The sequence below is a fragment of the Lepidothrix coronata genome, unplaced genomic scaffold, assembly GCF_001604755.1.
Source record: "Lepidothrix coronata isolate B3197 unplaced genomic scaffold, Lepidothrix_coronata-1.0 Scaffold86, whole genome shotgun sequence".
NCBI lineage: Eukaryota > Metazoa > Chordata > Aves > Passeriformes > Pipridae > Lepidothrix > Lepidothrix coronata.
This window is the reverse complement of record NW_016690266.1, coordinates 3,430,775-3,445,790: the sequence shown is the minus strand read 5'-3', so window position 1 is coordinate 3,445,790 and position 15,016 is coordinate 3,430,775. Positions and strand designations below refer to the sequence as shown.

Below are 15,016 nucleotides of genomic sequence, written 5' to 3'. Positions count from 1 at the left end.
TCGTACGTTAAAGGCAGCTGTGTAAAATATCAGTACTTGTAAAAGGTATAACAGATGTTACACTAGAGTCTCTTTTCCTTGATTCATTCTTTTATACATTTTCTGTTAAGAACACTTTATGGCATGTATATGTAAACATAATTAAATAAGTTAAAAATGAAGCTGGATCTTTTATCTCTTTCATTGCAATCCAGAGAAGGAAACGTCACCTAAGGATCTTGGCTATTAAGTCCGAAGGAAAGGCAGTCAGTGTGAAAGCACTTCTGCCGAATAGCATACCAAGCAACAGCCATCTCTATTCTGTTCCTTGTTTCACCTTGATTAACTGCATGAATCACAGGTCAAGTAATTTTACAACCTGCTTTTTACTGGGACTGAGCCACAGTTACGCCTCATATAAGTGGGAATTTCACATTTGCTGTGTCTCAGAAGTCAACCCCTCTGCCTTCAATGGTCCCAGTTTCCACAGGTTGTGACAGTAGTGACTGTCAGTTTCATAGGGCTGGTTCATGTTGTTCATTGATATCCGTGGTGTCTCCTGATACCTGTAAGTTAAAATGAAGTAGATTGTTGAGCTTAGCAGCTTATTTTCATCTGCTGTAGGAGTGGAATGGCAACCTCATTTGAAATGCAGTTTGGCTGACTCCACTTATTGACTGCTAAATTAATTTTAGTAACTGCAGAACATTTCACTGAAGGCTTCCTACCTCTGTTCCTGCTGAATACCAAAAATACAGACCTGAAAATCTTGAATGGTAATAGCAACATAGTTTTTGAAGCTGGTAGATACTAGAAAAAAATAACGCCATTTTGTAAAGAAACTAGTTACATATCTCTCTTATTGACATGCATGGGAGCTATGGATCACTGGCAGGTACTTCCATTTAGATATCTAACTTCATACACTCAAAAGCTGGAAAATTTGTCATATATGCATCAGCAAGTTCAGGTTTTACCCATTTGGAAGATTATGCCATTTACACTCCTCTGTACAATATGTAAAACTGTAGGAGTCATTTCGTAGGCTATTGTGTTGTGAGTGACTAGTACACACTTCAAAGAGCCTTTTAGTTCTTCCTTGGTAAAGTAACTCCGTGTCAGAAAGTGAGGAAATAATGTATTCGATATGGTTTGTTCAATTTTCAGGTAGAGCAAACAGACGTTAAAGGTACTTGCCAGAAGGAACACTGTTGGATGTGGGAGCCTGAGAGCCTGTAGGGCAAGGCACATGGGTTTTCAAAACCGTAACATGTTTACTTCTGTTGGTTATTACTGTTCTAATATTAGTCTGTGTCTTCTGTTAAATCATGTATAGAGCTGTTTTATGGGATCGTTGTTCCACAGGCTGCCTGAAGTTAGGGACCAGTTTGGAAAAAAAAGAAATGATACTAGGCAATTTTATGAGCATATGAATCAAATGTAACTTTTGGATCTAACAGAGCTAAATTATTTACAGAAGTGAATTAACTGTAGCTCTTTTCTCCCAAGTCAGTTCACATCAGTGGTGTGGGGGTTTTATTTAATTTGCCAAGAGGTAGAAGACTCAATGCTTATGCTTTACTGTAATTTCTGTCAACAGAAACCAAATCAGAAATCTCTTTTTGCACAGAGAGAGATCTCTACTTGCTCTGCCTAAATGCAGGAGCAAAAACATAGGCCAGTGCTTTGTGTGGTAATGTGCATATTTGGTTTTGAACATTCAAGACATCATGAACAGAAAATTTTATCTCAGTCCTTTTTTCTCTCCTTCCTTCTTCCACTTCCCCGCCCCTTGCTGGATGGTAAATGTAAATTAGAAAAGATATATAAAATAAATAACTTCAAAAATTCCCTGTTGAATATATAGTTCTCCTAATCAATGGTGTGTAATCTCATTCGAGTCAATTATGCTATGTGGGGTGACTGCCTTCCAACCACATTTTGATGACAGTAGGTACTTGAATTTTCTGTGGCACTTTATGGTTTCTGCTTGTCATGATAGATGTACCATTTTGTCAATATTTAATCAAGAAACAATTAAACTTCATGAAAACATTCAGGACTCCATTCTCAGCTGGTAAAAATCCTCCCTAGTGAATGCTGTCAATCCATGCTGATGCACACCAGCTACATATAGAACTGTGAAAGTTTAATCTACTCCAAAGTTAACCAAATGTCCATCATGTCACACTGCAATTGATACAGTACACATTTTTTTATAATGAGGACTAGCACAGAAGTAGTTGACATGCATTTCATATATTCTTACTAGTAATATCTACTAGTATTATTCTTACTAGTATTATCTTACTAGTATTATTACTAGTATTATATTAAAATACTTGTAAATAATGAAAACACTAGAATTGGTGGTGGTTGTAGGTAGGAAGTAGAATGTAAAGCCTCAAAAGTAGGTATTTTTATGCAAAACCACACATAATAACATACTTAATTTTTTTTTTTTTTACTTATTTCTTTCAGGTAGCTAATCAGGTTGTTCAGGCTCTACTTACTCAAAAGGTAAGTTGTGATTTGGATATTGTGGTGTAACTTAGAGTTTGCAGATGTTCATTGCTCATTTGAAAGATACATATATATTTATGTAGCATACATTTTTTAAACTGTGCACACATTTAGTTACCAAGGCTGCCACATATCAGGCCCAAAGTCAAGATTCTGTAATCCAAGAGAAATGAAAATCCATGAATCTGGACATTTTTAAGGCTTGATTCTATGTAACCCATATTCAATTTTTATTGTTTACCTAAGTATTGACACAAAAGTATCTGAAAATCCTTCCTCCAGCTGCTGATTTTTGCATTGCCTATCCCTAATGAGTTGTGTTGCTCCCACAGTCCATTTCTGTGGAATGTGAAACAGATGAATTACTGTGCATGTCAATAGCTGGCACACTCACATTCACTCACATTCCTGGTGTGAGCCTGTGCCTCTCTGAGGAAAAGACAAGGGTCCTCATATGGAATGGCCTTCAGCTACTCAACTTATGGGCTAGGGACCCACAATAGAGAATGTATATTTTATCTTTAAAAGCTTTTTATGGTCCTCCTGATCCTTTCTCCTGGGTAAGCAAGGTAAGTACTTCAAAGGCAAAATTCTTGTAGGGTGATAACAAACCCAGCAGAATGAAAAGATTCACTGTGGCTTCTATAATGGTCTGTTCTGGATTGAGTCATGTCTGAAGTTTCAGTTAAAGATGATTCCATGATTTCATTTTGTTGAAGGGGAAAAGGGGGAAAGACAAACAAAATATAAAGACCTGTAATAATAAGCTATGAACACTTCAATATTCATGAAATGATCTTTTGTGAGATCTCGACCACTTGATGAATGTGGCATTATTAAAATGCTTTAGATCATTTAGTTTTAAAAAGATGATTCTGAAAGAGACATAAACGCAGTCTTTTAATGCAGACAGTGCAAAGCAGAATATAAACTGTTTTGTCTACACTTAATGACAGGACAAGTAATAATGTTTTTAAAATGCAGCAAGAAACACCAAGTTAAAATAATCAAAAATCTCTGCCATAAGCGCAAAAGCTTTCTAGATGCAAATAGTTTTTGAAGATGCTCCAAAGACTCCCTCATGGACATCATTCAGTCCAGCAGAATGTTATTCAGAATGCCTCCTGCAAAGGGATGTCCCTGAGGGGGACAGTGGGACAGGCAGGATGTGGAGCCCCAGGGTCAGGGTCAGGCAGTGGTCAGGGTGAGGTCTGTGTTTCCTGGGCAGGTCCATGGGGAGGAGAGGGGTTCCAGCAAAGCTGAGCCAGGGAGTCAGGATGCAGCTTAGTTTCAAGGAAGCAGGAGGCTGGGTACAGATATAGGTGCAGGGTGGCTGCTGCACAGCTCAGATGTGGGCAAAAGGACCTTTAACGCTGCCAAATAGACTCCTAAAAGTGGGGAATGTGCCCTGACAGGGGGGTAGACAAACATCTGCACCCAGAACCATCTGCACCTAAGTGAACTGTAAATAGGTGCAGAAAATTTCATTTGACCACCCACTCAGGGGGAAGGCTGGATACCCTTCTCAGCTCCCTCTTGGGCAGATTTTTTGAGAATCAATTTTATGACATCCTGTACAGATTAAAAGATGTGCAGGGAGATGTTCTGACCACATTACATCTGCTCTGGGGTATCCTGTCCTGAAGACAGAGATGTTCAGGTCACCTGTAGGTGTGTGATGCAAGACTCTGGAGGGTGCCGTTGCCCATTACATAGATAACACATTCCTGTGACCCGAGTTGGCATCAGGAATACAGAAATAATAATATTCCCTAAATCTGTTCACCCAACAGCTGTGATCACAGAACAGCCACACAGTTGTTACCACAGGTTGGGGTTGAAAGTGTCATTGTTCAATCCCATGGTTTTTAGATGCACAACAAAGCCTTTTACTCTGGAAGACGGATATTGCCTTACAGCAGTTGGAAGTGTTGCAGCTTGGAGGTGGTTTGTGCAAGCCACAACATCCAGGGAAGCTTGCACTGTTGCTGCCTGTACTGTGTTACTCTGTGTACACATATGTGCATGGTCTGTGCATCATCGGAGAACTGCAGAGTCTGCAGAGCTATTGCTGTGACACCTTTTAGAAATAAAACTTAAGCCATTTTTAAAAGAAATCTCAAATCTGTTTTTCAATGCACTTTCAATGGAAACTGAGTTATTTTCTCATGTTAATGTACCCAAAAGCCTCATACACATTTTGTATTATAAAACAATATTTGATGAAATATTTACCAGAGGGTTAATCTCAATATATTGAAGAAAATTCAAACACTTCAAATATTCAAATATTCAATATTCAAATATTCAAACACTTGAAGAAAAGCACCAAGATCAGTGTTTACAAAGCCATAGTGTTGTCCACTCTCTTATATGGTTCCGAATACATGGGTCATCTACCGCCACCACCTACGTCTCATAGAACGCTTCCATCAACGCTGCCTCCGTTCAATCTTAAACATCCACTGGTCAGATGATGTGACCAATACATCTGTTCTAGAGCAAGCAGATGTCACAAGTATTGAGGCCATGTTACTGAGAACGCAGCTGCGATGGGCAGGGCATGTCTCAAGGATGAAGGACCACCGCCTCCCTAAGATCCTGCTCTATGGTGAACTTACCACTGGCAGCCGCTTGAGAGGAGCCCTGAAGAAAAGATACAAGGACTCCCTGAAACAACATCTCAGCCTTGGCCATATTGATCACCATAACTGGTCTACTCTGGCCTCAAATTGGGAGGCCTGGAGACACGCCATCTATAACGCAGCTGTCTCCTTCGAGAACACACGCAGGATCACTCTTGAGGAAAAAAGGCAACGCAGAAAGAACCGTGTCTTGCAGAATACACCATCTAAGGAGTCTTTCTGCTGTGCCTTTTGCAATCGGATATGTCTGTCACGTATTGGCCTCATAAGCCACCAGCGTGCCTGTAGCAAATGTGGATAGAGCCTTCCCAAATCTTCGTTCGCGAAGCCTAGCCATGATGATGATGAATCTCAATATATTAATCTCTAGTTTGGGAATATTATGATTGTTTTCCCGATGAAGAGAGGAGCTTCCTGATTCCCTTTGCAAAGGTGTCAGACATTTTGATGACTACATACTTTCTCAGTAATGAACTCTCCCAAACCCATAGGAACCGAGGAGTTCATATGGATACCATAAAACCAGATTTGAATACATTTAATAAAGTGATTTACTTAGGGTTGATGGGGTTTAACAGCTGCTTACCTATTACTGAGTAATAACAGGTAATTTAATATCCATAGAAAGAGGAAAGAGGGTACTCTTCTAAATGCTAATGAATATTAACTGTTATAGTGCTCCTGACACCGTTCATACAAGTCCTTTTATAAGAAAAGACAGGAACACAATAGCATACAATAAAGAGGAAATTGCACTCCTCACACCAGTCCCAAAAAGGTAGATATCAGAACCCAAATAGTAACTAGTAAACAGATAAATCCACTGTCATGCAGCTGAGCAGGAAGACAGAGCCAGTCATGCCACAGAGAGATAACACACCCCTGGGGCATAGCAAGACATGGAGAAAAGCTGAGAGCTTTCAGAAAAGGGAGAAGAGTGATTTTGTACAGTAGTGCACCCTGTATAGGCTTTGCTATGAGTTTGAAATTGTCCCTCAAGGACTGATTTTTGCTTAATTTAAATACATGCTGTAATGTAAGGAATACAGCAGTGTGCACTTGCCAGTATGTGAAAGACTGTGATTCCGCTGAGGGAATCTGGTGACACGAATTGAGTGAGCAAAGCTTGAGTGATTTAACAATGTCACCGAATCCTTGAAATGGAATTACAGTCTTCAATGTTCACTTTTCAGATATATAATTCATTACAATACATACAGAATTTCTCTAACATGAGAGACTTTTTTTTACTGAGATTATGGATAAACTGTATTAATTTGAGATTTGTACTGAATTAGTCACACAGCAAAATTTCCCAAATTTTGTGTAGCAAAATTCTGTGGATTTTCTACCACTTATAGAAGATTTTACTTCTAAAAAATTTAGGAAGTCAGAGAAACAAAAAAATTATTTGAGGCAAACCTGTATGTTATGATATTTACTGAAAACATCCATTCTTTCTCGTTCCACCCAAAGGCTTCTCATATAGCATGAGGTGATTGGAGTGCTGAGAACTGTATATTTATTTATATTTGTTCCATGTAAGACCTGTATTAACAGTTTGAAATTTGAGTTACACCACTTAATGAAATAGTTTTGTGATCTGTGTATCTATTTTTGCATATTACTCTCTTTCATAGGACTGTATTCAGGAGAATACTTTTTTACTCAGGGCTCTGTATGAAAGTTATTTCTTCTTCATTTTCATCAATTAAATAAAAAGTGAATTAAGTATTAATTAAAACGGAAAGAAGCATGTTCAGAGGAAGAGCAGTGTTTTTGTGGACCCTCTAATGAGGGCATTGGATCCCATTTTGGAGAAGAGTGAGTCTCATTCAAACTGAAGAGATAAAGCAAGACTAGAGGGATGCTTGGATATTACTATAGTGAAACCATAGGAATACCTTAAACATTTGGGAGATTGCTATCTTAATAGCTAGTCGTTTTGCCCACAGGAGAGGAATAATAGGCTTCAGACATGTGATAGCTTTATTAATTGGTAATTTTAGGACTTCCAACTTTCTAAACTCAGACTTTATTTTACCAGAATACTGCTACGTTTATGTGCCTCATTTCTCCTCTGGGCTATGTGTGGCATTACCATTGGAGGGTTTATAGCATCTGGGTGGGTAATCTACAACCTTATATTTGACTTTTTACAGAAATTCTAAATTTTGAACCATAAATCATCCAGTTTTAAAACTGTAACATAGGAAGGTTTTGAGCAGAGGCCTTGCTAGGATTTAGATTTTTTCTACATTGTTAGTTTCTGTGAATCATTTTTCCCTTTCAGTGCACTTAATAATTTTGAAATGTTAAGCATTGTAACAGTTGTAACAGCCAAGGCTCAATTTTAAAGTCTCTGATTTGTAAAAGATAGATAATGATGGGTCTTGATGCTTGCAATCTCTGTTCCTAATAGAGATTGCCATGTGTAAGACCAGGGATAAGAGGTCTCACTGATAGAAATCAAAGTTTTAGGGCTTCACAAAACATCAAACTCAAGAGTTTTTGGGAGTTGTGTTGGAAGGCTGTAGCAATTTCAGTTGAACAGCCACTTGACAGCCACCTAAAACAAATGTTGTGAAACTATCAAGAGAAAATAACTTCTTGTGGTAGTGTCATAAAATCTGATACTTATGGATAAAAAGATGTTTACAATTTTCTGGAAGTCTCGAGATGAGCATATTTTATTGTGTGTTCACCTCTTTTAACCTCAGTGCTGGTTACAGCGGAGACTAAAGCAACTGTAGGCAAGAATTTAAGCTGCATCTGATCACAATTTCCTCCTCTGATTTGTTATCTCATAAAGCCAGGTCATTGTGTTGTTAATGGTATTGACAGGACAGCATATGGGGATCCAGAGGCCTGTTTCTCCACCCTCATATGGTGGAAAGTAATAGGAGCTAGGCAATACCACAGGGCAGCAAATGTCCTAAATTTAAAAGAATATGGGGAAGTATTTTGGAGATGTAAATTAAAAAAAAAAAACAAAAACAAAACCAAACCCTAGATACAGCTGCAGCTTATTATTTTTAAATGTAACCTTTATTAGGAGACTGCTTTTCCTGGTTTATGAATCCCTTACACTTCAAAATGGACAGCTGTACAGATTATGCTGAAAAGCATAGTGTCAGATTCTCTTTCTCTCCAAAATCCTCTCTCTGAAAGAATCCTTTATTCTTCCAAATGGCCAGGAAAAGCAGCTTTTACTTTGAAGATAGATAGATAGATATTTGCTATATCTGAAAACCATTAATGGCTTTAATGGTTTTGCAGTTCACCTCTGCTTCTAATGGTTAATTTTAAGGGTTTTTCATAGAATCCCAGAATTGCTTGTATTTGAAAGATACATCGAGTATCTTTAAGATCATCGAGTCCAACTATTAATCCAGCACTGCCAAGCCCAACACTAAACCATGTCCCCAAGTGCCATACCTACAGGGTTTTTAAACACCTCCAGGGCTTGTGACTCCACCACTCCCCTGGGCAGCCTGTTCCAATGCTTGACAACCCTTTCCATTAAGAAATTTTTCCAAATATCCAATCTGAGCCTCCCCTGGTGCAACTAGAGGCCATTTTCTCTTGTCCTATCAGTTGCTATCTGGGCAAAGAGACTGACCCCCACCTGGCCACAACTTTGTTTTAGGGAGTGTAGAGAGTGAAAGGTCCCCTCTGAGCCTCCTTTTCTCCAGGCTAAACATCTCCAGCTCCCTCAGCTGCTCCTTACAGGACTTGTGCTCCAGACCCTTCACCAACTCCATTGCCCTTCTCTGGACTCCCTCTAGCCCTTCAATGTCTTTCATGTCGTGAGAGGCCCAGAACTGAACACAAGACTTGAGGTGTGGCCTCACCAGTGCTGAGTTCAGGGAGACAATCACTGCCCTGGTCCTGCTGGCCACACTGTTTTTCATTCCAGGATGCCATTGGCCTTCTCAGCCACCTGGGCACACACTGGCTCATGTTCAACTGCTGTTACCAGCACCCCCAGGTTCTTTTTGCTTTCCAGCTCTTCTTCCCCTAGTTACAGTGGGGGAAGTTACAGACCATCCACAACAGCCACAGCAATGGTTTGGTTAGTCCCAAAAAAAGGAAGGAGGGGATCAGACTTCAGAATAGTACCTTGAAGACACAGTACCACTTTGAACTTCTGCCTGGTTTGCTATAGATTATGCTTTTTCCTTAGCTTAATGCTTATTACAATAGTCATATATTCATTGCTTTTTGCTTTATGTCAGCTGCAAAATGAAACATATTGCTAGCAAAGTCACTTTTATCCTAACAGAAAACTCCAAAAGAAGGTGACAATTAACTACTGTTTGTCACTACAAGATTTTTTTAATGTTATCCTGGATGATCAAACAACTAGAGAAAATGAAGTAGTACATTTCTGATTTATACTATTTTAAAAGTTGTATGTTTATTTCTTCTTAGCATCTGACATTACTTAGAGCTTTTTAAGTGCTTCTGTTACCTGCTTTCTAATTTTCCTGTTTTCCCTTGTGCTGCAGGGTTTGAGGGAGGAATGTATAAAGCTGAAAATGAGAGTTTTTGATTTGGAACAACAGAATCGAACATTAAGTGTGCTTTTCCAGCAGAAAGTCAAACCAGCTTCTGACCTCCTCCTTCAGGTAGGAAATGGCCTTTGCAGAAAACAGGCTATGAGCTTTATATTTCTTACAATTATAAAATACTTTTCTTCCTTTTAAGGTTATGTCAATAAATGGGAAATGACAGTTGATAGATTTAATATATTAGAAGAATATCCATTATCTATAATCTGATCCCATTGAAATTGAAACTGTGTGCCAGTGAACTGCAACTAGATATTGTGTGCAAATCTGGAGAGAGGAGCACACCTGCAGAGTAACTTACTTTTTTTGGTGCTTCTTCACTATGATAAATGGAATGATATGGGTTCATTATCCCTCTGCAGGGGAGAAGCTCGGATTCCTTAACATTCTGCTTGATGGTGAACAGTGTAATTTCCTGTGAGAAGACAGCCCATTTATTTAACTTTCGCCATATGTGATACTGTTCTGGTTTCAGCTTACTTGCGAGTGCTTAAGAACATCTTCATAGGCTTGGAGTGATTTTTTTTTTGCCAATGCTTTATGGGAGTGTATAGCTGAGAAACCAAGTGACCTGTCTCCCACTCATTTGCCATTCTGGAATACTAAGAGATGTTTCAGTATCCCTTTTCATTTGGCAAAGTCCATTATTGTGAGTGAATCCATCAATTTATCACCTGCTTTTAGAAGTAGAATTGCTTTGCAGAAGTTCCAACAGATCTGACTATGAGCTGGGAGAACAGCAAATGAGGACTAATTAAACCTTTGCTGGTCATGTCACCTACATAAGTGATATTAAATGTGCATCTTACTTAAATCCTTGCTGCTCTGCATCTGTATCTCAAAGTAAAATTTGGCCCTTGCACTGTTGCTCAACAGCTGAGGTCTGCTAACTCTCATCAGGCTTGTCTGTTTATTTAGGAAACGTGGTCTTCTTACAGCTGCTGTGAAAGGCAAGGGAATCCCCATGGTGAGGGCAAATAGTTGTAATTACTGTGGAATTCTAAAACACAGGCAGGGTGGTGCCAGGTCACCATCACAGGGATCTGGATTCTTGAGTTATCCTCAGGTTCTTGTTCTGTCTCTTGATTTTTTGTTGATTTAGTTATTGCTAGGTCAGGACCTTCTCTCTTCTAATTTCTTGTCCCTTGCACCCTGATTTATTTCACTGTTCGTCCTTCACAGACCCCTGTATAGAGGACTGATTTATGTTTATGCATTCACAGTTTCTGACCCATCCACCACAGCATGGATCCTTATTGCTCAGTTCTGCTTTTGACAGTCACATCCCCTGCTCCTTCTTCCTGGTTTAGGGTGGTTCTTTTCTTTCTTTTTTTCCTTTCTTTTTTTTCCCTTTCTTTTTTCCTTTTTTTCCTTTCCTTCTTTCTTTCATTTTTCTTTCTTTCATTTTTCTTTCTTTCCTTTTTCTTTCTTTCCTTTTTCTTTCTTTCTTTCTTTCTTTCTTTCTTTCTTTCTTTCTTTCTTTCTTTCTTTCTTTNTTTCTTTCTTTCTTTCTTTCTTTCTTTCTTTCTTTCTTTCTTTCTTTCTTTCTTTCTTTCTTTCTTTCTTTCTTTCTTTCTTTTTCTTTCTTTTTCTTTCTTTCTTTCTTTCTTTCTTTCTTTCTTTCTTTTTCTTTCTTTTTCTTTCTTTCTTTGTTTTTCTTTCTTTCTTTCTTTCTGTCTGCCTGCCTTCCTTCGTTCCTTCCTTTCTTCTTTTTCTGTCTTTCTTTTTCCAAAGTGTCTAACTCTAGTCTGTGTTAGTTTGGGGTTAGAGTGCACAGAAGTCATACTCTGTACATTGATCATTACATATATGGCTCCTATATATGGCTCCCAATTCCTTGTATGGCAATAATAAAGCCAGGTTATTCTAGGAATGTTATGGAAGTGTTAGCTAGCGTCTGAAAAGTGGGATCAGTGCTTTGACTTCAGTTCTTTGAAATCAGATTGTGTGACAGGTGTGAAAGAAGTTGAAAGAGATGAAGTTGCACCAGGTAGAAGAAAGAACCAAATGAAAAACAGGTTTTCCTGAGGGATTCAAGCTATTTTACCTCATTATTCTTGCACATATTGGCAGGAACTAATGTGTGTAGGTTCCCCTCCCCCTGCTTTTCACTTGATTTATCTTTATTGTCTGAGGACAAAAGGGAATTAAGTTCATTTGCAAAGTCCTGGTCTTCCTGGAGCAAAATTTCCTGTTACGTTCTTACTGTTGCTTTCAACAGGTTTTACCCCCCCTCGGGAAAAAAAAAGCAGAGAACAAGTTGCAGTGTACATCAGAAAAAGAACTTCTGTTAAGACATTTCATATGTCCTTTTTTTTACCAAAAAAATACCCCAGTAAATTCGTGAGTTTCCAGAAATATAATTATCCTCTAAATGTACTTCAGACTCGAATAATGGTGTGAAGTCTGTGATCTTGAAGTCTGAAATCTGAAGCATATCTGAAGAAGGGTGTTTTCTTAGGACTGAAATTAAACAAATACTATTGTGTGCCTGCATAGAATTAAAGCACAATTTGGATTATGTCTTCTTGGAAATGCACATAGAGCTCAGTTTTAGAGCAGTAGGTAAATATTGGTTTCAGTGTGTCACTCTACAGGAAAGTTCTAAATATGTGCTTAAGGACATTCCTGTTAAATCATGATCCCAATCAAAGTGAATGGGCAAATACTGCTAACTAGGGGCAGGGGGCAGGTGGTGTTTTCACCTTTCCTGTACATTCTTATACAATACAGTTCAATTTTATTTAATGCTGATCTCATCCCAGGAGTAGTCACACTTAGTACAACTAGAAATTTTCAAGAATGCCATAGTAGAGGACAGGATCTAAAATAAGTAGTATTAGTTACTTTTTCTGCATATCAGCTTCTGTGATTTGGTTGTATATTACCATCCAATTATTCTGTATTTGACATTAGAAGACTTTTGTATTACAAAGTAAACTTATTTTTAAACCATAAACATTTTGACTTCTCAGATTTCAACAGAAATATAGATTTCTTTTTTAAAAAATCAGAATAGATTTCATCACTACCCTAGGTTTTTTGTATGGTTGATTGCAGAGCAAATAATACATGTTTCGTGTGTCTTAGAAATTAGATCGTTCACAATTTTTTCAATGAAATAATTGATACAAGTGTTTTAAATTTGACCGGAGAGTAATGGCCCCCATGCCATACCAATTGCACTGGTTTTGTTTTCATCATACTTCTCACACAGTTCAAAAAAACCCTGATTTTGCTACCAATTAAAAAAAAAATTCATGTAATATGGTTTTCATGGCTGCCTCAGGAATCCTGCACCATAAAAATGATATTAAAAGTATTACATTTTCATGCATTTACAAGAAGTGTAAGTACTTATGAAGTTGAAGGTCCTAATAGTATTTTTAAAGCAATATGTATTGAGGCATGTGATGGTGTGTATTGCCATGTAAGTCCTTTTCTGCCAGAAATTTTGGTGTGCTTACTGCTTGTAGGGAGTGACACAGATCACTCCTGTCATGAAAAGATATGTAATGCAGTCTCTGCTGCAAAATGTAAGGAGGAGAAAGAGGTAACTTAGGGGTTTTTTTTCACCTCTGATACTGTAGACAGTTTTAAGAGCTACCCTGTCTTTCTGGGAACATTCTTTCTAGCTGAAATGTGTGATTTACAGAACCAGTATTAGAGTAGATAAATAAGGAGAAGGCTGATCAACTTTATTATTATTATTATCATTATTATTATTTTCAGGCAATCTCTCTGAAACAGCTTTTTTAAAATTATGAAGCCTTGGAAAAGTGTTTTGTGTCAGCACCACATGAGAAAAAGCAAAAGTTTTAGTTAAAACCTGGCGCACAAGAGTAGTTTCTGCCCAAGCAGCCTTAATTTTCCTCTTTTAATATGGTTGCTAAAAAGATATTAAATACTCCCTGTCATAGCAAGAGGGGTTTGGGAAATAAAACCAGGAACTCTGTTTTAGTGAGCCACCTTATATTTCATCTGCAAGTGGGAGAAATAATTGGGGATAATAGGCAAAGATTTAAAACTGAGCAGAGTAAAACTCATTTGAAGTGAAGAGAGAAATCTGTGGAGGTGATATACAGAAGGATGCTGAAGGGATAAGACAAATCCAAAGAGAGGATGCAAGAGTAGGAATAAGAAGCTTTAGATGAAACTTATCCCTTCTGCTTTGCTCATGGCCATGTATAGCATCTATGAAAAATGTTTTAAATGTCAATATCACTGCATTTCTGTCTTATTTTTTCTAAATGATGGAGTGTTTTATTCACAGAAAATTTAAACTACTAAAATCACCAAATTACAGTGTTTGTCTGCTTCTTAGGTGTGGCATCTCACAGAGTTGTTTTGAATGCATTGTGTATAGACTGCTCAGTCTTGAGGCACAGATCTATTTCTTTTAGTTACTCTCTTTTTCCACTTATACCTGAAAGCATAACTACTGGCATTGAACCTAATTTGGATATTGCATATCCTTCTTTTACAAGAGTGAAGACTTGTATAAAGTTACTGAGGATATCAAGGGTCAGGATTTGCCTTCTGACAAAGAAGCCAGTATTTTTTTTTTTATATTATGTATCTCTGTTTGCACAAATTCAAGATGTTTGCCAGCTGAATTGTTCCCATGGGTGAAGTCCTACTTCCACTTTTCACCCAGAAAGTTACTGTCATGGGGTTTCTGTTATAAAGCCTGCAGGGAATCTTCAGTGAAAGGTATGAAAAAGTGGCAAGTATCAAAATTTATTGAGTTGATTTATTTGATTAAATAAGTAATAAATTTTTCATAGTTGGGAAAGTATAAGATAATATTTCTAATCATAAGATTTACAATGTCTCTGATCCTAAACTATATTTTCATTGCCGTTTTATTTCCATCATAAAAATTCTACTTTATCAACCCCAGAACAAAGCAGGAAGGTCTCTTGAAGCATCTATTTTCTCCTTGTGTTTCTCTGGCCAGATTAGTTACATTTACCATCCATACTGTTTAATTTTAGGTCTAAAATTTTGTCTAAAATTCTACAGCACAGTGCACTGAATTCTCAGAAGGTCAATTTAAATAATAATTACTTTATTATAACTGCATTCATATTAGGTCTTCTAATAACCTGAAAACTATGACCTGATGTACAAGGCAGAGTGTAGCTGTATGTATTTTGATGGAAACAGCTGTACAACTTGGCAGGAAGGGGTAAATTGAAACAGCTACATTATTTTATACGGAGAGAAAAAGAGGGCAATTAATTGCCCTAACACCTGACAAAAGAAGACAGAATATCTGGGCTCAGAGTTCGA

The 15,016-nt window shown here is 37.8% G+C and overlaps 1 protein-coding gene across 1 annotated transcript in view; it reads left to right on the top strand.

Annotated features, from left to right (window-relative positions):
- Positions 1 to 15,016, top strand: part of NCKAP5 (NCK associated protein 5) — a 372,817-nt gene that overhangs the window by 275,017 nt on the left and 82,784 nt on the right. The window contains exons 9-10 of the mRNA XM_017820947.1: positions 2,461 to 2,499; positions 9,659 to 9,778. Of these exons, the coding sequence (XP_017676436.1) occupies positions 2,461 to 2,499; positions 9,659 to 9,778 (159 nt within the window). The remainder of the gene's footprint in view (positions 1 to 2,460; positions 2,500 to 9,658; positions 9,779 to 15,016) is intronic.